The sequence below is a fragment of the Taeniopygia guttata genome, chromosome 1 (assembly GCF_048771995.1).
Source record: "Taeniopygia guttata chromosome 1, bTaeGut7.mat, whole genome shotgun sequence".
In the NCBI taxonomy this organism is placed as follows: domain Eukaryota; kingdom Metazoa; phylum Chordata; class Aves; order Passeriformes; family Estrildidae; genus Taeniopygia; species Taeniopygia guttata.
This window is the reverse complement of record NC_133024.1, coordinates 68,467,709-68,492,638: the sequence shown is the minus strand read 5'-3', so window position 1 is coordinate 68,492,638 and position 24,930 is coordinate 68,467,709. Positions and strand designations below refer to the sequence as shown.

The window sequence follows — 24,930 nt, the reverse complement described above, 5'->3', positions numbered from 1 at the left end:
TACCAGCCACTTACATAAACTGACACAAAAGCCATGGTTTATGGCCCTGAAAATGGATAGTCGAAAACATCAGTAGTATTGAAAATACTTAGTTACTAACATTTGAATATGTATGGTGTAATACAATCAACTATACAACAACATGGACCACCACATTCAACTCACAAAAATTTTCAGAGAAGCATTTGCTCACTTTCTCAGCAATAAGGAAATTCTTAAGAGTATCCACAAAACCACCCTTTCTTTTACTCTTAAAACCATATCAAAATGCTAAAAAAAAAATCAAACTTGACAACAATATGGACATTCATCTTGCTAGGTATGCAACAGATGAGGTAGTTCATGGAGAACAGAGCAGGCTGAGTTCCCAAAAATACATCACCTGTAAGGTTTTCATAAAGCCAGAAGTAGAAATATTAGCAGGGAGGTTGTTTTGTTTACTAACTCACTGAAAACAGCACTATGAAAATTACACATTTCTAAAGCCAAATTTTAAGAGTTCATCCCTCCCCTAGCTTTACAGAGGAAGAGGATATAAGGACACTCTCGTTGAGAGCCAGGAAAATCTTTAAGAGCCAAAGACTAACTGAATACTTCACTACTTCACATTTAAAAATAAGTAGTACCAACACTTCCCAGTTTACAGCACTTCTATAATACAGGATTCACTTCAAATTCAACCTGTACACACAAAGCCATTTAGCAAATGGATTGTGGAAGATCAGACCCCAGCTGCACACCTTCAATTTACTCTTTTAAGTAAGATCAAAACTAAGAGGAAAAACTAACAAACAGGCTAATCAACAGCTGCTTGCTCAGTATTACTGCACTGCTCAGCCTGTGTCACATGCTGATTTAGATACATAAGAGTACATATGTGACTACCACAGTATCACCTCACAGCCAGTCCTATAATATGTCAATTAAATGACTGTCACAGGTCCAACACGGAAGAACTTGCTTATTAAATAACACCATGATTCTTGATGAATATGATCTCCTACCATGCCAAGAAAAATGGAGAACACAAAGATATTAGATGGGCTCACTCAATTTTCATAGCTTTGAATTTAACTTCAACTTGAAATTCCTTCAGTTAGCAAAGTAATTTAAAGTGTCTCAATACAAAGAGTCCTTAATCTGCATAGCAAGTGTCAGGTTATCACATATTCAGACCAGATCTTGCCTTCAGATACAAGATAAATAGATCATACCATATTTTTTCTATCCAGGGGCAGTTGAAAGCACAGATGAATTTGCCCATCAAGAGTTGTAACAAATGCTGTAGAGAACAATTCAAGGATGTTTCCAGTTCTGCAACAGACTTATTATGCAGAAGCCAAGAAACTTGGTTAAATAGGAAAAAAAGAATACACCCTGAAGAATATCTGTCCTGTCATCTGTACATGCAGCTCCAAGTGTGTTCTAGATAGTTTAAAAAGAAAAGTGAAACAGATCTTTTCACAAACTTCATCTGATCACAGAAAAATAATCTCAAAAAGTGTCAGTCAGATATACCATCTCAAACATATATGCTGTGTAAAGGGTTGCAGGTACTTCAAGTACCTGCAAGATCAGTTCAAGATCATGGCAAGGGAGAGCATCAAAGAGCTGACTAGTCAAAAAGTACATAGTGAAGTACTCAAGCTAACTTAACTAGCATGTCAGGTGGTTGCACACTAAACTTCAGGCTCTCAGTGAAGAAAAAAGCAGCATCTTTAATATGGAACATATACAAAGTCTCCCCTACAGCCTCAGAGCTGGAGAGGCTTTGGGGTGGCAGGAGAAGGAGGGAATAATTAAGATCAAAGAGGGGCTTTTACCAAATTAAGAAGTAAAGCCAATTTGTTCAAGACTTCACTAACTAGTCATCTCCCACCTTGCAGATTAAATAACATGGCAGTGCATGCTGCCAGAAGTGGTGACCCTCGTATCTTAGCCTTTTGAAATAAAACTTGAAGTTTTCTGCAGCATTACATTTTCCTCACATTAAAGAGAGATATGCTGATTATAGCAGTGGCATCTTAAAAATGCCAATCCTTACTGTAATCGTGACTAAAATACTGATTAACTGGAAAAAAAAAATCAAGAAAAGTGACAAAAGTCCCACCATTCTCAGACAAAAGCACTGACACCCTAAGTAGTTACCCAGGGCAACATAGTTGCCAAAGGCACCATCTTGAAAGACATGAGTCTTTTGCAATCCTACTTTGAGTTCCATGAGGGCAAAGTTGGCAGCATAAGAAACAACTGCAGTCAAAAGGGCAATTCATCAAATGTTCTTCAAATGCTATGGAAGACAATACCACATTTGTTCAGTTTGACATTTTTTAATATTTCTAACTTTAGCAAGAAGCATGTGTATCCTGGGACAATCAAGGATTTCAAATATTACAGCCACAACCCTGTTCTCTTCACACTAAGAACAGCATTAGGCTTATTACACAATTTTCATTTACTCCAGAACTGCTCTATGTAGGTGACTCTGTCTATTGCTTTCAATATATATCAGTTATTTGAGCACAGAACAGTTTATAGTGCACATTAAGATAGTTCATATCTCATACCACAGAAAGCACAAAGAAGAAATGCTTGTTCTGAACACCAAAACATCTGTGTGATTACTAAAATCAACTGTACTCTGCCAAGAGGAAGCAATCTGTTAGTTTTGCTAGTAAGCTAGAATGATTCAGTCTTTATATTACGATATTTTAGCTTTATTAAATTCATTCAACAGAATGGACTTTTTATTGCCTTCTTTTCTCTTTGGTATGTAATAATCTAGCTTTTCCTGGAAGCAAATGAAACAGAAGCCCGCTCTTGAAGAAGCTCCTTTAGGAAGTTACGTTTCTGCCAAGTAATTTCTCAGAGATAACAGCCCACTTCTCAACTTGATGGATAAACCTGCAGATCAGTGAGATACAAAAACCTTCTGCTTTAGATCATGAAGATACAGGATTCTCTGTTACACTGTCTGAGCCACAAGCTTCTGTGTTGCTGTTTTATGCTGTCAGTACACGTCAATGCCCCAAACAACTGAGGAATTCAGCAAAGAAAATAACACTGGTATGTGGACTTACAAGTCAGTCTATAATTTACCCCCTACTGCCCCCAAAAAAGAGGGTATTTTCTCCTTCTATGAAATTACAGGATGTTTTGGGTTGAAAGGACCTTAAAGATAATTTAGTTCCAAACCCATTCCCTCAGCTAGGTTGCACAGAGCTCCATCCAGCCTGGCTTTGAACACTTCCAGGCATAGGGCACCCACACCTTTTCTGGGCAACTTGTTTCAATGTCTCACCACCCTCAGAGTAAGGAATTTTTTCTTAACGTGTAATCTAAACCTACTATCTTACAGTTTGAAGCCATTCCCCCTTGTCCTGTCACTATATGTTCCTGTAAAAAGTCCCTCTCCAACTTTCTTGCAGGCTTCTCTCTTTAGGTACAGGAAGGCAATTAGGTCAGCCCTAAGCCTTCAGGTAGAATGCTTTAAAGATTCAGGTCTCTGCTACAGGTACTGGCTTTTTCATATATGCATACCTCTAGCTGTGTATGGGATTTTTTTAGATACACAAGGTAAAGTGTAAACTATAAATTATCACTATTATACCACCTTGGTCAATATTAGATACAGCCATCCTGACTCAATGAGATTAGAACTTTCCTGAGACAAGGAACAGCCACCAATGCAGCCAGGACTACATTAAAGGAGTTTTATAATTGCTAGTAAATAAGGAATCCATGTTTATTAATGTATAAAAGACTAAACACTAGCCACATCGAAATACAGACAAGATGACAGTGCTCATCTCTCCTCCAGAAGAATGCTATACATAAAGAACGCATAATATTGAGTAGATTGATTTGTACAAAACAGGATTGACTCAAGATGATTTTCTCATGATGCAGTTGCCTTTCCAGCATAGACATATACATATGTCAAAACTTGTTCACTATGACAAAATTATTTTATATTTTCAAGTCACATTACATGTGTGGTCTGGAAAAGACAAAGTTTTGGTTTTACCCATTTATGTAAGGTAACATTAATTTGTAAGACAACAAAATAAAGCTGGAAGGACAGAATTTCCCTCTCTAAAGACTAATAACATTTAAATAGGACTAGAGAAAGCTATAGCTTCAATTATTTGTAGTCTTCCACTCTTAATTTCCTCTTCAAAATCCCCCTTTAAAAAAAGACCCCAACCACTGTTAGCATCTGTGCAGTTAATAGTTCAGTTGAATGGCAGTGTAAGTAACAGAGGCCATACTGCTGTCAGAGCTCATAGACAAAGTTATTCCCATACTTAAGTAAAAGGAAACCGCTTCGAGAATTAAGCCAAAGAGCAAACTCTAAGCTACTCGAGACAGTCCCAGCATACAACAACCAAACCTGTCATATTAGTCTGCCTTTCAGGTGCTTGTGTACTATCAAATCTGTTTCTCCAAGTGAAGCTGAGAAAGTTCCAGAGCCACTGATCGGGACAAGCAAGCTCTGTAATAAAAGTGACTTTTAAGAAGGAGATTGCTTTTAACCCAAGTTGTTTGCTTAAAGTCCTGGTTTTGATTTAGAAACAATATACATATTGAGCAGAAATATGAGAGAACTCGCAGTTCCTGGAATACCCTTTGAGATTTTACTTCCACCCTGACAGCATGACAAGCATCAAAAGTTACTCATACTCCTTGGAATATGTTTTTTTCCCTTTTACCCAGGGCTGACTGGGCAATAAAACAACACACAAAGGGGTTTCCAGGAGAATCTGATACAAGCTGTACTCCCATGATCTTACCTATTCCCCAACAGCCTCTCAAAAACAAAGAACAAATAACCATCAATTGTTTCCATCTAACTGGGATCACTTTGACTCCTGAAAGAGTTAGGTCAGGTTTCCTGCCCTTTGGCAGCTGCTCAATGGTAGGCAGGGTGCAACAGTCCATCCTGGACACTTAATTCCTGGCTTCGGTCCCATCTGTGCCCTGTCAGGACTTGCAATGAAGCGGAGACTGGCAAGCAGAAAGCAAGGCAGCATTCTCCTGCTTGGGTTGGCCCCTTTGGCAAGCTACTGGAAAGGGGTGCTCAAACCTGACCATCAAGACAAAACAGCACCTAAATTGCCCCACAAGGGCAGATGAAGGATATGGAACACACTCTAGAAGGAAAACACTACAAGTGTCCTCAAGGACAAGGGTGTGGATACTCCCACACCTGGGAAACAGAGGAAGAGAGATCAAAAAGCTGGAACAGCAAGGATATAGGAAAACTGGATTTTCCCTCACGTCCCAAAACTAAAAGTAAGAGCTCTATAACTCTGCATCCAAGCAGAGGACAGTAGCAGAACTAAAACTGCTAACCTTAGACTACAGGTTTTTAAACTCATAAATTACAGTACTAAAATATAGGTACATATCAGGGAAAGGGAGAAACACTATTGGGTTAGACAAGCAAGATGCTAGGAAACATTCAAGCTAGATCAGAGAGATCTTCACTATCTGAACACTTCCAGATCTGTAGGATCAAATAACTCTCATTTAATAACTGAAGAAAAGTAACAGGAGAGCTATCCAAAGCACAAGCACTGGCACCACACATAAATTATGAAAACTAAAGAATTTAGTGTTGTAGTATCAGAATACCAGAAATCCAGATAGTTATATATTTGTTCAGCTGATACAAGACTCATAACCAAACTATCTACAAAGCATTAGATCATTAAATGAGAAAAGCATGACAAAACTATCTAAATGGTTTTATGCACGCCAGACTGTTGAATCTACTTACTAGTTTTGCTCAATAAGATTTGTCATGATGCAAATTCTTCTGCTGCACTTTGATTACAAAATTAGTACTTCATAACAGTAACATCAGGTAAATACTTCAAGATTGTCCAGCTTGAACAATTTTGTCCGAGAATGTCTGAAGATTATATTTGCTAATAGAACTCTACCAAGATCAATTCATGCTCAATGCTACTTACCTTCAAAACACCAAAAGAAATGCAATCCTTCTGTCTTGCAATCTGAGCACAGCAGATTACAGTGACAAAAGGACAAAAATTGCTGCCCAGAGAGCTTGTGGAAACCCCATCCCCAGACAAGTTCAATAAAGGCCAGGTTGGATGGGGCCCTGAGCAACCTGATCTAGGGAATGGAACCCCTGCCCACAGCAGAAGGGGTTGAAACTAGATCTTTAAGGTCCCTTCCAACTCACACCATTCTAGAGTTATATTAAAAATAAAAAGATCTGACAAAGCAAATATAAACAAGCTTTCTTTGAACAATTCATTTTAACTTAACTGGCAGCAGATATGGGAGCAATGACAAACTAGATGTGGCACAGAGCCAAAACCCTCCTCCTGCCCTCAGTTCCACCCTTGAAACAAGGCATAGGGCAGGCAGCTCCTCCAGCTCATCCTTTGCCAAATGGCACATGAAGAGCCAGCAGCAGGATACAGCCTCCCCTCACCTCCTCAAGTGTCTGGAGAAGTGGGGCCTGGACTATCTAGTGGAGTCTATGGACCAGCTCACCACAGGCCATTCAGAAGTTGCCATACAATTGTCACTTTTTATACTGAATTTTACTTCAATTCTAGAGCCAAGTTTTTTGTGCCTATCTTATAAACTATCAACTTATATCCTATCAACTACTCCGAAGAGACTAGGTTCAATGATGAAATTGAATGGCTGGAGGCTCCTAAAGAGCCTGAAGACTATCTACAGTGTTTTTTAAATGTGACTATAACATGGAAACATGGAAACATGAAAACATGATAAAACATGAAAAGCTAAGGGTTTATAAGAGATGATAAATATCAGCCAACAGTCTGAAATTATTTTAGGCTACTTGTCTCCTTAAATAACATTATCTTCTCGGCACAGGCTATACCCTTAGGGAAGGGTGATGTACATGAACAAGCACACATCTCCTGACAGCAGCTCCAGAGAGGCACTGCTTGGTCACTCTGGCCTTGCATCACTCTTAGGTAGTGGTGGAAAAGGAAACAAGCAGGAACAAGGTCAGCTTTACCACTGGCCTCCTTGAAGATCAAAGGAAGCAGAAGCCTCCATTCAGCTGTTCCCTAGTCATTTTCTTAGTTAAGATTATTTGGGAAAAAAAAAAGTCTTGAGCATTTCAAGTATGTCCAAGTTGTACAGGAACAGAAAAATGGCCTTTGCTAAACACAGTTCTATTTAATACTACATGAGGTGACAGTAGAAGGCTATTTGCCCTTGCCATCACATCACAAGTTTAAGGCAGTTTCTTCACCAGCCATAGTTCAGCCAGAACTGAAATTCCAGACACACTGCAAATTTGAAAGATTATGTGTGTTCAGTGGACAGTTTAGTGTCTTCATACTTTCAAAGCTACACAGGAGACAACAATCCCAAGTAGAGTTTTTGAGAGGAATGGAGGTGAGCTGTATGCACTCCATTCAGTGACTGATGAGTTACATCCAAGGACATTCTGTAAGCTGTCCTGATGCCAGACACTAAGGACAGCTTTCAAATAACTTCATACAACTATTTTAATAATATTGAAATTCCAATACTGTATAAAATCTATGGGAGAGTTTCCAAATAATTACTCATTGAAACAATATTAATGTTATACAATCTTAAGGTAATACAACAACTTGTTTCAGTAATTTAATACTTTAGATATAAAGCAAAATTCATAAAAGACTTCTCCCAACCAAGGCAACAAATGCTTCACTTGGGGCAATGAATTCTAACAAGAATCAGAAATACCAAAAATAAGCAGTTTTTTAGACTGTATACAAGACCCCTGCATCTGAGGGATGCTGAGCCCCATTTATCCTAGCCTCTCAAGTATCCAGACACTGCATTCCTCCCAAAGCTTACTCCATTAGCTGACAACATGATCATATTCACCTATTAAAAATTCTATGCAAATACACTATTTCAAAAGACAGCACCATAAAGATTTTCAGAGCTCCAATGCCATTGCAGAGAAACACACAGTTAAGGTAACAATATCCACAACTCCCAGACCAAAATATTCATACTTGTATCACACAGGCTGCCTTTCTGACTATGTGAACTGAAATATCACACGGGAAATAGGGATTTAGCCACAATGACTTTGGACATTGAAATCAGTTAGGGCAGAACTCCAGACTTTGGAAGACACTAGCAGCACTGAACAACAAAGGGTATATCTTCAAATAATATGTAGCAGTAATTATCCTGGGCTTGGCTAGTGGTCTTCTTTGCTACAAACACATCTGTACTTTGCTGCTTCGAGCTTCCTTTAGGCCCTAGTTAACCTTTGCTCATAAAGCATGATATGTTCCAGAAATACTTACTGGAAAAGAATATTGTAACCAGCCAACTGCATAGGTGAACCCAAACTCAGGATTACTGAAATTGCATTATGAAGCAGCAGACATAGTCTCAAAACTACACTGGCCATTTTTACAGCAGACTGCGCTCAAAATCTTACTAGAATTAAAAAAAAAAAACAACATACCCACAAACTACCAACCCAAAAAAAAAAAACCTGACAAAACCCCACACCTAATATTTTTCTTCCAGAAATAATGACAGTGTTAAAATTAATGTGTCAAAACACAGTGTTAAAACCCAAAACCCAAGTAAGAAACCAGGCAATTTAGCACAGGCTTCCATGATGAAAACTAGAGGCACTCCAGGACTTCATGCTCACCGATTTAGACAATGCACAGCAGTTAGGCCAGTGGATAGGCAGGGTAACTAATTCCAAGTGCAGAGATAAAGGTAATCTAAGTAGGAGAGTTTTGTCTCTCACATTAAAAGATGTGCTCAAATTAAATTTTGTCTTTAAAATTAAAAGATGTGCTAGATGCATGCTTGGTCCTACATGACTACCACTGTTTTCAATAATACTTAGTTTAAGAATTTCCTCCAGGTGATTACCACAGGAGGTTATACTGAAGATTTATGCTTATGGGAAGTAACTCTACTACACTCCTGTACAACAGCTACAGCAACAACTTTTTATTGCCTTCAGCACAGCACCTCAGCTCCCAGTATATTGACAAATAGCAACGATTCCTTCTTGGCAAACATATTTTCTGACACCTTCTTTAAGAATTTGCTCTCCGATTTGCAGATTTCCTTACTGAAGGTTCATGTGGCTCCTGGATGCTGGACAAGCATGAATCAAATGATTTGTCACAAGATCTACTTTATTTGTAATCTCAAGTAGCTAAATAATTTCCATTTTTTAAGAAGCTTCACATACTTCCCTCATACAGAAAAAAATCCCACCCAACAAACTAAACAACCTGCTGCTTTCTTTCCCTCCAAAACCATCACACTGGATTTCTCCACTATCCTTAATCAACTTCTCAAAAATACTCTACTTGCATTAAGAGTTTCAATAAAACTGCTAATATCAGGTAGTGAACCACAGAGGAAAGTAAGTTTTCCTTCAGCTACTCTATCCTTTGCCAGACTCCCACTAGTAACCCGTTTTATCCCTTCTGCTAGTGGGAGGCTTGTTTATTCCTTGTAGATTTAAAAGCAACAAAACATCAAAATTGACATGTATTTGTTGGCAATTGCCACTATCAGGAATAACTACATGGCAAAATGCATTTAGAGGCCATAGGGCAACCAGTACATAGATGAGTTGATTTTGTTTGACTTGAAATTCTCTATAATGGATTATAAACTAGGGCTGTACAACACCATTTCAGAAAAGTATCATTTGCAATTCATCTCTACATAAAAATTGACAAAGTTTTAATTTGGCTGATCCTAGTCCTTACAACTGAAATGTTCTATTCTCATATACAGTTAGTGCAGAGATTTCCTGAACATCCACAGGCAGCTCAGGAAGCAAGAGTACCTCTGCTCCTGCACTGCTTGCATCTCACTGCTTCTAGTTCTAGAAAGAACTGGAAGCAAATCTTACATTTGTGGCCTTAATTGTTGCCCAGCAAAGATCCTGGTATCCATTCAACTGAGAAGCTGGACACAACGCCCGATTTGCTTTCATCATGACAGCTTCCAGCATTTTTACGTTTTTTTTTTTAAGATAAAAATATAAAGAAAGCCCTAGGCAAGCTTCTCTTTTCTAGTCAAACAAACACCATTCCCTGAAGTGAACAGTAACTTTTCAAAGACCTCTTTTTCCTTGAGTTTTAAAAACACACTTAGTTTCGTATCAGTTTACTCAATACATCTGAAGTTTTTATTAAAGTTTATCTAATAAATATGATACCTACTTCAATTACTAAAAATAATTGTAGTAAGAAAACACCACAAAATCATCAAGATTATGTTTCTTTTTTAAAATTAAACCACCACTCTAATTTCCCTAAAGATTTAGTTATACAATAGATTTCTTTTATTAATATTTACTAAACGTATTAATTCTGTCTATTGAACTGCAGATTTTGTCTGTCAAGCCCTGGACAGAACTAGAAATTGCTTGAGAACCTGATAGTATTAAAACTACTATAGACAGACAAATTAAGTTTTAATAACTTGAAAAGAAAGCACCAGTTTTCAAAAAAATCAGCCAGTTAAGCTGTGAATCCATCCCCCTTTTCCTTATGTTATTTACAGGTAAATTGTGAAATATTAATTCTATAATCCAGACAAATATTACTATACCAGCCTAGATCTTGCAAAGCCCATTAACCATTATTTGGCTTTACTCATCTACATTTTCCCAGAGTTCTACTAAACTCCATATTCAAAAGCACACGCACTGCTGACCTTCACCCCCTGCACCCCAAGGACACAGAATTCTTGAAGCCAGACAACTTCAGTCACCATTAGCCCAGTAAATGGTCCCAGTTATACCACAGAATTTGATACATTGTCTTTCTACAAATAGCTGAATCTTCTTGTTTCATTAAATTCTATACTCTAGCTACAAGAACTTGAATTAGTAACAGACAACAAATTCCTTAATCTTTCAAACCAGTCAAAAGATTCACTGTGGCTAGCTTGAAAATCCAAAGCACACAACAATACGTAGATACCACCAAAACTCAGCATCATGGAAGCTTCAGGAGGACACTGAATCACCTCAGCTCTGACACTCATTCCCAAAGCTCTCCAAGAAACCATTCTACTCTAGCACTTCAGCACTGTGATTTTTAGGCCCAGTTAGAACATTGGTTCTGATTTGGGAACTAGCTGGTAATTTAAGATATCCAAATCAGTTTTGTCTTGAACACATGGAGAGGAGAGATTGTAAACACTAAAGATGTGTAGAGGGTAAGCTAACTAGAAACACTTAGTAAATATGAAAGAGCAACACTAATCCTCTAACATCACTATGTCAGTTAAACAACCAGAGATAGTGAGAAAATGCACTTTGACACATTCTCACATTTAAAAAAAAGCTTACAACATCATAAAAAAGTTATATAAAAAGCCTAGAGATTTCCACAAAATTCCTTGTGTACAGTAGATCGGTTCTACTCTATGCAGAAGGCTAAAAAGCAGAGGGAACACATACTTAGGTACTAAATTCATACAGCTGCAGAACTGCTTAATTCTAGTTTCTGACAGACCAATCAACCCAGAGAAATTCTGTGGGACATTTTCTAGCTTCAACCAGATGTAAAAGATCTTTTTTTCGTTAATTCCCCTGTGAAGGAAATGTATTTCTTTATGTGACTGATGAGAAGGCTTGGAGCAATCAAGCTCCAGTTGCAAGAATGATTCTGTAATTATTATGAAAAAGGAAAGAATCTTTAAAAATTTGTTTAACAAAGTAGTAGCAAGTCAGTATTATGGGAACCACAAAAGTAAGACCACGGATACCTATATCTCTGTTTTCCAAATACATGCTCACAATATACCCTGTCACCCTGAAGAAGTTGGTTCTCTAATATCCTCATTAAGTTAACACTGCAGATGAATAAATCGTACTGCTTTAGGCTGGCTCCACACCAAAAAAGGAAGACTGCTTACTCTTAAAACCCCCAGACAAACTTGCATGAACAAGGAACTCCTCCAATGAAAGCAAAAGATCAGATACAAAAGTATCTTGAAGAAGAAAGGACTATTTAGTTCTTGTCCTTCAATACAAAAGACTAATCTGAATTCTTTCTACAGATGTGCAGTATTAACCATGTCAATCAAGAGGATTAATATCCATAACTCATCTATACGTCACACGCCAGCTTCATCTTTTTCCCCTAAAAACATACCATCATGCTTTAGTATCAGAAAAACCTGCATTTCATGGGGTAGCATCTCATTTAAAAAAAAAAATGTGTTTAACACTTGATTACACATCCATATATTTTCATGGTCTCTTGTGCTTAATAGAAATAAGCACATCAGTATTCAGCAGAGAATCCCATCTTCAAAGCCAGCAGAAACTTTCCTCACCATCCATCTGAAGCCATGCTTCTATTGTTACGCACACAACAGAAAATAGATCTGGATAATACTCTGTGATCATCTATTGAAATAAGATCATCTATTGAATTCATCTATTGAACTCATCTATTGAAATAAGATCTTCACATATGTGAAGATCATCAGCAATTTTAAGAGAAATAGTGTTTGTTTCCAGTCATTTTCCTCTAACATACAAGAACTCTTACAAACAAGACAGCAAATTTTAGCTGGAATTCAAGGAACATTGAATTCTTCCTTTCTATTTGTATGTAATATGATCTATTCTGTCCTATAGCACAGACAAGGCATTAGCCCACATCTGCTAAATACCAGCTGCCTAAAATCATCTCTTGTCAGAAATGACCTTTATTACAACTTAAAATATGAAAGGAAAAGTAACTTTGAAAACAGTGTGTTTGGGTTTTTTAAAAGTGTTCCCCAGCCCTCCCACCCCAGTTTCCACTTATAGAAAGAAGAGGCATTTGGTAACCTTTTCTTAGTGCTCCTAGGGGTCCTTGCATTCCTTCAGGTCCAAGTACCCCCACTTCATCCAAACCAACTATCACAGTGCCAGAAAACACTAATAGAAAAAACAGAGCCACAGATAAGGGAGAACAGTCATTAATGAATTCTGAAAAGTGAAAAGCAGGACAAAACAAAAATACGAGCCAAACTCATTCACCACTCACAGCTCAAACCTATTAGTATTACTTCCTGAAAAAGTGGTAATCTAATACTTAAGCTACACAGTCCTGCGTGTACTTAAACCTACAGGTCTAGGTAACACCAATATTCTTTCATTTATAATTCTACGTAGTACACTCAAATCAAAGCAGCTTTTCACACAAAGAGCTGTATATTTTCCACATCCATACAATTAACTTTCTATGCAGATTAGCAAATACCTGGGGTTATGAAATATCCCATTTGTTCCTCAAAAACAAACAAAAAACCACTAAAAGCCTTCTACCTAACATTTTTGAAGACTTATCTGATTACTAGACTCTGTTCCTTATCTAACTACTTATTAGCTTGATTTGTATTTCTAGACTAAGAAAAACAGCAATTTGAGCAATAGTAAAAGCTTTGTACAATGAAAAATCTATTCCATCCCTAGTTTTCCTAATTAGCTTCCTCCACAAATTCCCAGTGGTAGAAGAGCTGATTATAATTCCAGGCTGAGTAGTGACTGGAGTAACTTAGTAGCCACTAGGCACTAGAGAACTGTTGCAGATGTCCCTCTGAAGGGGCGCTGATCCTCTGCTCAAACTGAGCTTGTTCACATTGACTGGTTTTCCAGAATATTAACTTAGTCTGAATGCACATGGGCAGATGATAGCAGAGGAGACAAAAGCCCCAGCCCTCTCTAGCGCCACACACAAGGTGTAACCTTCAAAGCACCTACATGGCATTAGCAGTACCAGGCTTGTTCTTGAATTCCAGCAGTACCTGCATACCTTATTATCTTTTAGTACAGCTGAAGCACACACAATACCAATGCTTTGGAGCATTTGAAGCTTTAGGTAATTTTTGTTTTAGTCTGAAAAGCTGGCAATATCTTTAGGCCCATTCTTTGGGAACAATCAGCATGACATCACTGACAAGGCATAGACATCACTGCTTCTGCAAGAGAATCATGATCCCAAAAGCAACACCTTCAAAGTTTCCCAGAGCTTCACTGGCAGGGTCTCCTGTAATTGTGCTTGAGAGATTGAAATATAGATTTACACAAAAAACTTACAGGGTGCATATGCTGAAGAAATTCTGTAGGTGAAGGTAATCCTTTCTGTGTAAGTCATAATGAATGCAAATCTTTCTGAGAAGCCTAATACAGAGGACACTACTGTAAGTATACTCTGCTCAGAGACAAATGTGCTGATAAAAACAATTTATTTTTAATGGCCTTTTGCTCATGTTGCTCCCCCTTACACAGTCTGAGTTCCCAATGGTTATTAGAAAAAGTTTTAGACAATAACCCAAAAAAACTGCTATTTCTAGCATGTGGCTAAGTCCAATGACCAGGTCAGAGATTTACTTCTTAAGACATCCATGATTCCCAGATAATATCAGATCTACAAATGTATCAGTATTTAAATACAATGGATAATGATGCCTGCCAAAGATTTCCTTATTTTTAACTCTAAGATGTATGGGAAGGAAATGTGCCAATTACAAATGAAGATCATGAAAGTCATTGAATAAATCTAATATTCTCAAGGTTAATAGATCTTCCTTACAGAACGTTCATAGCAATGTTACCCTACAGAATAGCTAAAATAAACAAACAACAAAATAACCAAGTTTTCCAGGTCCTCACTCTTCACTGCTGGCATATAAAACATAACTGTATGTAAAGCTTCCCTGCAGATACTAAGACTATTTGGGAAGTCTAGACACTGACTACGGCTGACAAATTACACTGTGAAACCATGCTTGTTTTTTAAGAATGCTACAAAACACATAGTGGCACAAACAGGTGCATCCCAACAGTGAAGCATACAAAAGGTATACCTGAACAAGTGGAAAAGCAAGGAAGGCCAGCTTCTGCTTACACTTTTAGGCATATCTTATCAAGAGACACCAGCATTGAGGGTTCTTATACAGGAGTATCCATTTGCTGTTACTCACACATCAGTGTATAACCCAGGACTGTCACTCCTAGCACTTGAGTTCTGTAGAACACACTCACAATGTAGCTTCTTTTACAGCAACAAGATTGCTTGCTTTACAGCAAAGTACTACCCACAGCTTCAGAATACCTCCAGTGTTGTCCCTCCACTACTATTAAATACAATCCCATGTGATAAGCAACTGACAGAGATCCCAGCTCTTCCTTTCACAGGATTTATGGGGAGGAACACACACAACTTTCCTTGGCTGTAATATTGCCTCTCTCATTATAGATTTTCCAGCCTGGGGCTCTCTGGTCATACAATTTCCCTTCTTCAGGTACCCTGCTCACTGCTCTCACAACTCAAAATTCTACAAGATGCCAATGAAAGAATTTTTTCCAGGTTAAGAGCTGTACAATAAGACTTTATGGTGTTCCAATTTAATTAAACAGAAACTGAGTCCAAGAATTACACTCAAAGTAAATCTCATGCTCCAAATATTCTCATTTCAAAAAGCTCTATTAGGAAAAGAAAAAACAAGTGAGTATATGTATGCATGCGGTACAGTCTACAAGGGATAGACATTTGCAGATTATTATGCTAAATTTTGAGAATTCAGCTGAATCAAGCTAGGGATTAGTCTTTTATACTCCCAGGAGTTCTCTGAAGAGAACAGAAGTGATTGATTTTTTTCCCCTGAAGTGTATGATTTAGAAAAAAAAATTATCTCTCAAAACCAAGCAAAGACAGTTGTTCGATCACATCTCACCTACTGCTGCATGCCAAGGAGCAGAAGGGGGAGGGAAAAGTCACACAGGGACTGCACAAAGGGGGAAGTGTATCAATATTTAAAAGCTCTAAGCTCAACTTGGATCTTGTAAAAACTCATTTTTAGAATTAATAGATTTCAAAGGTGGAATATATTAAATATAATGTTACAGAATTTCAATGTGAGAACCTTCGATTTTAGGCTCAGTTGAATGGAAGTCAAAATTTCTGTTAGAGGTGCAACACAAAATAAATATAACTATGGAGATCCCATACTGAAAAATTGGCAACAAAAGTACTTAAAGACACCTTAGAATGAAAGAACTAGAGGCAATTATTAACAAAATATAAGTTTTGTATTTAAACATATATAAAATCCAATTCTACATTAAAAATGGCAGTAAGAGTACTTTGGAGAAAACCCATAGACTTGAGATGGAAAGCAAGAGTAATGCAAAGCATTTTTGATGTACCAGTTCAGAAGCTCCATAAGTTCATACTCATGCTTTAGAAAAATATAGGTTATCTGAACAAAAGTATCAGTCACCTTCAATATTCATGATGTATCATATGACATTTTCTTCACTTGAAACGTCAGCAACTATATATGTATATATAGTTATATATATACATATATATGTGTATATATATGTATGTATATATATATATGTATGTGTGTATATATATATATATATATATATATAAAAGGAGTTTCTTCTCATCTGATATGCCATGGCTCTCTATTTCCTTTTTTTTTTTCCATAGAACCATAGAAAAGTTATAGTTGAAATAGACCTTAAAGATAATCTAACTCCAACCCCCTGTCATGGGCAGGGACACCTTCCACTTGACTAGGTTGCTCAAAGCCCCATCCAGCCTGCTCTTGAACACCTCCAGGGATAGGGAGTCCACAGTCTCCCTGGGCAACCTTTTCCAGTGTCTCACCACCCTCACAGTAAAGAATTCCTGGCTAATATCTAATCTAGACCTGCCCTCTTGCACCTTAAAGTCATTCTCCCTTGTCCTATCACTACACGCCCTTGTAAACAGTCCCTCTCCAGCTCCCTTGTAGATCTCCTTTGGATACTCTGCAAGGTGCTATAAGGTCGCTCCAAATCCTTCTCTTCTCCAGGCTGAACAGCCCCAAATCTCTCAGCCTGTCTTCTTAGCAGAGGTGCTTCAGACATCTGGTCAACTTTGTGGCCCTCCTCTGGACTCAGTCCAGGAGGACCATGTGTTTCTTGTGTTGGGAGCCCCAGAGCTGAACACAGCACTCCTGGTCAGGTCTCACGAGAGCAGAGTAGAGGGGGAGAAATATCTCCCTCAACCTGTCAGCTGTGATTCTTTGCATGCAACCCAGGATGCCTTTGGCTTTCTTGGCTGTGAGTGCACATTGCTGGGTCATGCACCGCTTTTTGTTCAAACAGCCCCAAGTCTTTTTCCTCAGGGCTGCTATCAATCCATTCTCCTCCCAGCCTAGACTTGTGCTTGAGACTGCCCCAACCCAAGTTTAACACCTTGCATTTGGCCTTGTTGAATTTGACAAAGTTCACACAGGTCCACCTCTCAAGCCTCTGTCCAGATGCCTCTGGATGGCATCCCTTCCCTCCAGCGTGCTGACTGCACCACATAGCTTGGTGTCACAGGCAAACACAGTGAGGGTGCATGTTCATGTTCTGAAAGCTTCCACTGGTTTTTATGCTTACTAACAAATTTCCAATACCATTTACAGCTGGATTCTGTAACCAAAGTTTTCTACACACAAAGGTATTGGAATCACATCAAGGCAACTGGAAAATAACACTTCAGCCAGTAATAATTTTGGCACAGTAGTATTACCCTCTTCAACCAGATTTGCAGATATCCAGTGACTCCTCTGGTGCTCCAAGACACAGGCTTTGCATCTCCCACCCAATCCCAACCTGCCAATTCTAAACGCAAATGTCAGATGCTGCCTGTTACAGGCACTTTCATCTGTCCTAAAAATACCTCTAATGGAAATCAGATATTGAAGTGATATCCAATACTGATATGGATATTGAAGCAGAAAAAATGGAAAGATACCTCCTGGGAAGATTAATGTACAAATATATGATTTTCTATTTAATTTTGGCATATATATGACAAGCATGGCAACCAGTTGCAGAACATTTTTTTATTTTAGATCTCACAAGCTACTGTACATAGACAAGCTCACAATGCAAGTGTGGTTAGAACTGTTCCATGCAATACTGAAGGCAGAAAAAAACCCAAAAAAACAGTTTTCTTCAAACATTACTCCTATATCTATACCTTAAAACTAAGGTAACTGTATTCCTGATGGCATGCTGCAGTTTTTTCCAGTTTTCAGCAGAATCAAACACATGCACCTAAGAAGTTGCTCATTCTGAGACTTCAGATTGATTTGCACAGTTTGTGACTGAAGATCTCTGGAGTACACTTTACACAGTACACCTGTGTTTTAGCATGAACTGTTTATCTTGCTACCCCCTAAGGCTAAGCAAGAGAAATTCAATGTGAAAGCCTGAAAACTTTCCATCTTGTTAGCAACACCTCCCCTTGTCAAGAATTACATCAGAATTTTATTACTTACATCTAGCGAGTCTTCATTGACCAGGATGAGAGACATACTCTGTGAAATGAGTCTGCAAGAGTATCCTGCAGGAGGGAAAAAAAAAAGACAATAAAATAAAAAGACTTACTTTTTGGAAGGCTAGCTAAGGTTCAAGTTCAGCCTTAAGATAAGCATCTATACATCAAATGACAATTTCTGTTTTGAGCAGTTACTCCTATCAGGAAGACTGCTAGAAACTTTGGTATATAGGACACACTCCAACATGACAGATTTACTAGAAACACAGGCTGCATTCTATCTGCATTTTCAAATACATCACTTGAGATGTTTTAATTAAACATAACACTGTGTGAAGTGGATGCAGTAAATATAGCCTATAGCCCTACATGAATTGTTTTTAAGTCTACATGAAGGCAGGTTTGCCTTCAGCACATTACAGGAACAGATCCAAATGCACAGTTGCATCTATGCCAGATGACTGGAAGTGCACACATGTTCTCAGTTGATGCTACTCTGTTTCCTTAGCCCACACAAAGCTTACATGAGCATTTTTTTACTCCTGAGTGTTCAGTGTGGAAGGTCCTGAGCTTCATCAAAAAGCACAGATCAGTGACACTCACAGAGCCCCTACCAACTCCTATAGACACGAGGTAATTGGACTACATTATTCTTAGTGTGGGACTGGGACGTGAAAGAACAAGAGCACTCAAAAGGCAGTTCTGTACATTTCCCAGGACACCAAAATTCAAAAACTCTCAAGACAGAAAAAAACTCTCATTTTTATAAAAGTTTATTTATAAATAAACAGGTTCATTCTGTTCATATTAATGGCAAGAGACAAATGCAAACTTGCATCAGACTGACCCCACCACATTATCCTAAAAGCTCTTGCAAGTTTACTTGGGATTGGCATAGTGATGTCTGCTTCATAAAATAGCAGAGAATTAATTTATTTGAAGCACACAACTTTTATTGCTCATCTATACTGCATGGGAAAAGGAAATCCAATAAAAGTAATTTTTTCTATTTTTTAATAGAAATTAATTACAGCAGCTTAAAAAATTGCTATCAAATAAAATGGGGTCTTGGGAAGTCTCTTACTTTTATTAAATGGAGACTGGAGGGTATTGGAGTATAAGAGTAATGTCCCAGTAAAGAACAACTGCAAGGCTGACAGGTTCAAAAGCTGAATGCCACAATTACCATAAAAAGATGAAGTACCTCTTTCCATGTCTTATAACAGCAAGAGAACCGCTGAGGCATGAAATTATCTGTGGGATTCTTGATCCCTTACAAAGGCCATATTGGATCATCAATTGCAATGCAAATAATTTCCTCAGGCTACAGAGATTTTAGAATTGGGCTAGTTTTGTAGGTATAATCCAGGGTTAACATGTCTGCATGTGTGACTTTTGTAAGGAAAGTAAATCCCTCTCTTTCCTTTGAGGAAGACATCTTGTATCATAGCCAGGCACTCTCAGGCAGCAGGTTTGATTACCTGCAGAAGTTCAGTTTCTCATCCATTTCACAGCTACGTAGACTATGAATATCAAGTGCAACCTTGCTAATATATGTTAACGAGCCGAGGTTTAATTTCTGCTTCAGACAACAATACAAAATGACACTGAACTCCTATCTGTTGGGAAAAAGATAAAATATGTTCTAACAATGCACAGCCTACAACATGAAAGCTTTGCAGACAGCCTCTGATTCTGCCTGTGATCAAATCTTGGATGGTAGTACAGAACTGAGCAGAAAACCTCCAACAGTTACAGACAGAACACTGACTTTTTTCTCAAGTCGGTTTGCTATTTTTAAAAGTTAGCTCCAGGCTGGGAAAAAAAAAAAAACAAAAAAAAACCAAACAAAAAAAAAAAAACACCAACCACCCAAAACCTTATTTTTGTTGAGAAAAAGAGAATATTACAAATTTAAGTACTTCCCTCCATAACAGGGTTATTCTTTCCCTAGGCTAAAGCAGTCTTGTGCAGTAGGCTGTTACAAATTCAGCATAACTAATTCAAAAGGATTTTCTAGTAGCATTTGATTATAACAGCAGCTGCAATAGTGACCTGTTATTTCTAAACCACTGTTCATTGCTTCACTTTACCTCTTCCAAAATGAGCAAGATGCCATTCTAGAAGTCAAGCTGGAAGAAAAAAAAAAATGCTGTGGAAAAGAGTTTCTCTGCTGTGCATCTTGGAAATGACAGACTCAAAAGAGCTTATCCTGCAACTGATGCTATTTCGCATCTTGCCATCACATTAAACAAAGATCAAGAGTGGAATAGGAGAATGTAAGTCAACACTAACAAGGGTTTATAGGGGATCTATACATTATGTACAATTTCAGAACTAAGATGATGTTAAAATCTAGCACTACTATAAAGCAAAGTAGCTGGCAACTGTAGGAGTACAAGTAGTAACTTTAAAGCATTACTAGAAATGTCTTAAGCTTTGTAATAGTTATTACTGGCAATACTAACATGGCAAACAAAAATGCACTCTAAGGAAAGTATTTTTGTCAATACTTTTGTCTGAGTAAAATAAGATCAACTGCTGTTTCAAAGTCAGGTATAAAATGTCAACCCACACCTGTAAGTTGATATCTAGCTCTTTTAAATTAAAGTCTGACTAAAAGTCCATGAAGCAGATGAATCAGGTACTTCTGGGACTTATTTTCCTTTAAGTGTCCTGGGAGAAAGATTACTTGAACCAGAGTTCAAGATCATAGCCCACAGGCACATTCATACTGCAGGCATACAGAATCCAGCATCTGAGGGAAGAATGATTATCCTCTGTGTTTAGAGAGGGCACAAATGCCCTGTTCAAACTCTGCATAGTGATATAGGCAAGTGTGCTGGCATGGCTTGCCTCCCAAACTGAAACAAAGCACAGCTCACCATGAAGTGCTCTTTTCTCTGAGCTGGAAAGATAGAGGTGTGATGGATGCACTGTTAGATGGGTAGGGAATCAGCTGGATGCCTGCATCCAGAGAGTTACAGTCAATGGTTCCACACTCACATGAAAACCAGTAATGAGTACTGTCCCTCAGGCTAGTCCTGGGACTGGTCCTTTGCTATCTACACCAGAGACAGACAGGGATCAAGTACACCTTCAGCAAACCTTGAGAAAACATGAAGCTGAATGGTGCAGCTAAATAACACTGAAGAGAAGTGATGCCAGCCAGAGGAACTTCAATCCACTTGAGGAGTAGGCCTGTGACAATCTAATCAAGTTCCACAGGGCCAAGTGCAAGGTCCTCCACCTCTACTGCAACAGCCATAAATATCCATCAGGACAGACTAGGGGATGAACAGACTGAAAGCAGCCCTACTGAGAAGCACCTAAGTGATGAAAAGTTGAATGACTCCACCTGGAATATCACATCCAGTCGTGGGGCCCCCAGCACAAGATAGACATGAACCTGTTAGAATAAGTATGGAAGAGGGCCACAGAAGCAATCAGAGGACTGGAACACCTCTCCTCTGAAAACAGGCTGAGAGTTTGGGTTGTTTAACTGGGAGAAAAGAAGGTGCTGGAGAGACAAGGGGAAATTACAATCAATACTGAGAAAGACTTTTTACCAAGGTCTGTAGTGGCAAGTCAAGGGTCAGTCATTTCAAACTGGAAGAGGGTAGGTTTAGACTGGACATAAGGAAGATATTTATTATGATGGGGGTAACAAGACTAGAATGGGTTGCCCAGAGAATTTGTGGATGCTCCATCCCTGGAAGTGTTCAAAGTCAGGTTGGATGGAGCTTTGAGCAACCTGATTTATGAAAGATGTCCCTGTCAGGGAGGGAGCAGGAGGACTGTATCTTCAAAAGGTCCTTTTCAACCTCAAACCCAAACAACTGTAAGGCAGTGCTTGCAGGCAACTATCAATGCAAACCCCAGGTAAGGGCATTCAGCTCAACTATAGGGACTGATTCATGGTTCAGGGAGGGACACACTTGAGTTATACTCCCATTCCTATAAAACAAATATCTTCCTAGGGAAGTTGCTGGCTGGAAATACAGCAGTTCTGGTGTTCAGTGAGTGTGATGAGAACCAGGATCGTGGCAAATAGAAATCTATCATGGGTGGCTTTGTCTCACTGAAAGGCAAAGATGACCCAGAGTCTGTAGACTGTTTGATGAAAAGAATGAAGCTGCAAGAACACAGTTAAGCCTTCTAGAGTTGTTTGCAGGTCATGCTTAAAGATGCTTCTATACCTAGAAGTCCTATTTTCAAGAGCCAGAGTTCAAATGACTGATCAGTATTAAAGCTTATTATGAATAATCTCCTCACTTGCAGAACTAAAACAAAACATATGCAAATTCTGAAAACCAAAGAATTGAGAGGAAGCGGTAAGAACAAAGTACTCCAGCTCCTTGACAGAGCTGCCAAGAGCTGAAATATTCCTCAATACACATGCACCTCCATACAGCAATCAAGAGTCAATAAGCATAACACAATGAGAAAGTGAAAACACTTTTTACTCCCCAGATAGCATATTAATACCTGAAACATATAGTGCACACATGGATTGGGCTTTCAGTTGAAGGTTTATTACAATTTTATTGGGTTACACACAAAAACTGGAAGAGTGCCACATGTTTATACTTTCAAGCTTCATGTTCAAGCCAACGTGAACATGAAGCTAATTAAGTTAGAGTTTTACTACCAAACGGTACCTTAAACTAAGGGATAATTTAGAAGTTTTAAGTCAGATTATTCTTCTTCTCAATTGCTATAATAAAAGAAACAACAAACCAACAGTTTTAGAGAAAGCTGGAAGTTAGTCTCCTTCACAGTCTTCAGAATAAGCTCATTTACTGGTGTTCAAGTAGCTGATGTTGCTTAATATATCAACCTATTTCAGGTACTTACATCTAAATGTGTAGCTACATTTTTTTAATTAGTCAAAAGATGGTGTTTTCCTTCTGAAGTTATCTACTGCTTGTAAAGAAAGGAAAATCTGCAGATTGTGATTCAAACCAGATAACTAACCCTTAAACAAATTGCCTACCTAGGCCATCCACTGTATTTCTACTACAGCTGTATCAGTTCAGCAAGTTATTCCACCTCTTGGTACTACCTTCAACATACAAAGATACATGAAATTTAATTTGAAGCACACAAAAATTCTAGTCAATCAAGCAGATTGTATCATGAAATTTCACTGAGTCAACCAAAAGAGAAAAAAGTTTTAAAAATCACAAAACAAACCAGACAAAAAAAAAAACAAATGCCTAAAACTTACCTGAAAATAATTTAAGTTCATTTACAGAGCATCATTGGTAGAGAATCTTGAATGAGTTTGAGAAAGCAACCTATATTGTTAAAGTTCTTTTTAATCTACACCTGTACATTTAAACAGACTAATCTGCAAATCTAAATGCAGTTGTGGAACCCTAACAGCATACGTCACCTTCTGTTAAAGGAGCTATTTATTCAGTCTTTTTGAGCTCATATTGACTTCAAGACTCCCTAATTATATGAATAATGTGACCAACTTTACATTTAGAACTGCACACAGACAGGTCTGGGTGTATTTTAGGCTATTCCTGGGAGAACTAAAATTCTCTTTAACTGAACTTACTTAGGTGAGATATCGTATCACAAGAGCGCAACTCTGTCTCTTCCCCTCTCTGATCAGACTTACAAGTGATAGAGAGAAAAACAGATCAAAAAGAAGACAAGAGCATCATGGCATTCTATTGCCAAAGATGGGACATTTGGGAGGTGTGGCATGACACGGGGTGTGCCTACATCAGGATATGTCCCTTTAGCAAGTCCTTATTGTAGACTAATAGATGTGCTGTAAGGGGACAGCAGGGTCAGTTATTTAAGCTTGAATAATCCACCTATGTTGACAGACATGGTTTGAAAGATGCTGTAAACTATACATGCTTTGCATGATCATATTTCCCATTGTATCCCAAACTCAATTCAAAGGCAGTAAGAAAAGGAAAAAAAAGCTCTAAAACCATTTCTGAAACATTAGTCTGGTAGAGTTCTCCTGTTACCATCAGAAAGCAGAGTTACATATATTCATTCAATTCGAACTGCATTTAACAAAGAGCAGATGGGCCCCTTCTGCCTCAAAAACAAGAATAATTAAAAAAAAGAATACAGCCTGACACACATAGTGAAAGACTTCACTACAAAATCCCTTCTCCAGTGCTGTGCCCTGCTGCCAAGGAACCATTCTATAAGCAGCAGGCCCAATTCTATTTAAAAACACACTGAGCACATTTTGCATGTGACCTGCTACATACCAGACAAACTCAGAGTAACCAGAATGATGGATACCTATATTAAGAGCTGTTTCCTGTTTGTCACCTGTCAGAATCCATATCTTAATTTCTGCCTTTATTAGTGTGGCTATTGTTTCTGGAACACCTGCTTGCAGGCGGTCTTCAATGGCTGTAGCTCCAAGAAGCAGCAAATCCTAGAGGGAAAAGAAAAAAAAACAATCCCTCAAAATCTTTTAAGATAAATCTCTGTTTGGAACATACTCAAAGGAATTAAGCCAGCATGTTGCATTGCACTGCTAATACTACACTTTGACAAGCAATATACACCACAGTAAATTTCTAGTGTGGCTATTCTACTG

The 24,930-nt window shown here is 38.2% G+C and overlaps 1 protein-coding gene across 3 annotated transcripts in view; it reads right to left on the bottom strand.

The window, feature by feature from the left end:
* Positions 1 to 24,930, bottom strand: part of ATP8A2 (ATPase phospholipid transporting 8A2) — a 312,539-nt gene that overhangs the window by 197,862 nt on the left and 89,747 nt on the right. For all 3 annotated transcript variants that reach the window (XM_030275104.4, XM_030275123.4, XM_030275129.4), the window contains 2 exons: positions 24,627 to 24,765; positions 18,346 to 18,410 (listed from right to left, as the gene is read on the bottom strand). In XM_030275104.4, coding sequence (XP_030130964.4) covers positions 18,346 to 18,410; positions 24,627 to 24,765 — 204 coding nt within the window. The remainder of the gene's footprint in view (positions 1 to 18,345; positions 18,411 to 24,626; positions 24,766 to 24,930) is intronic.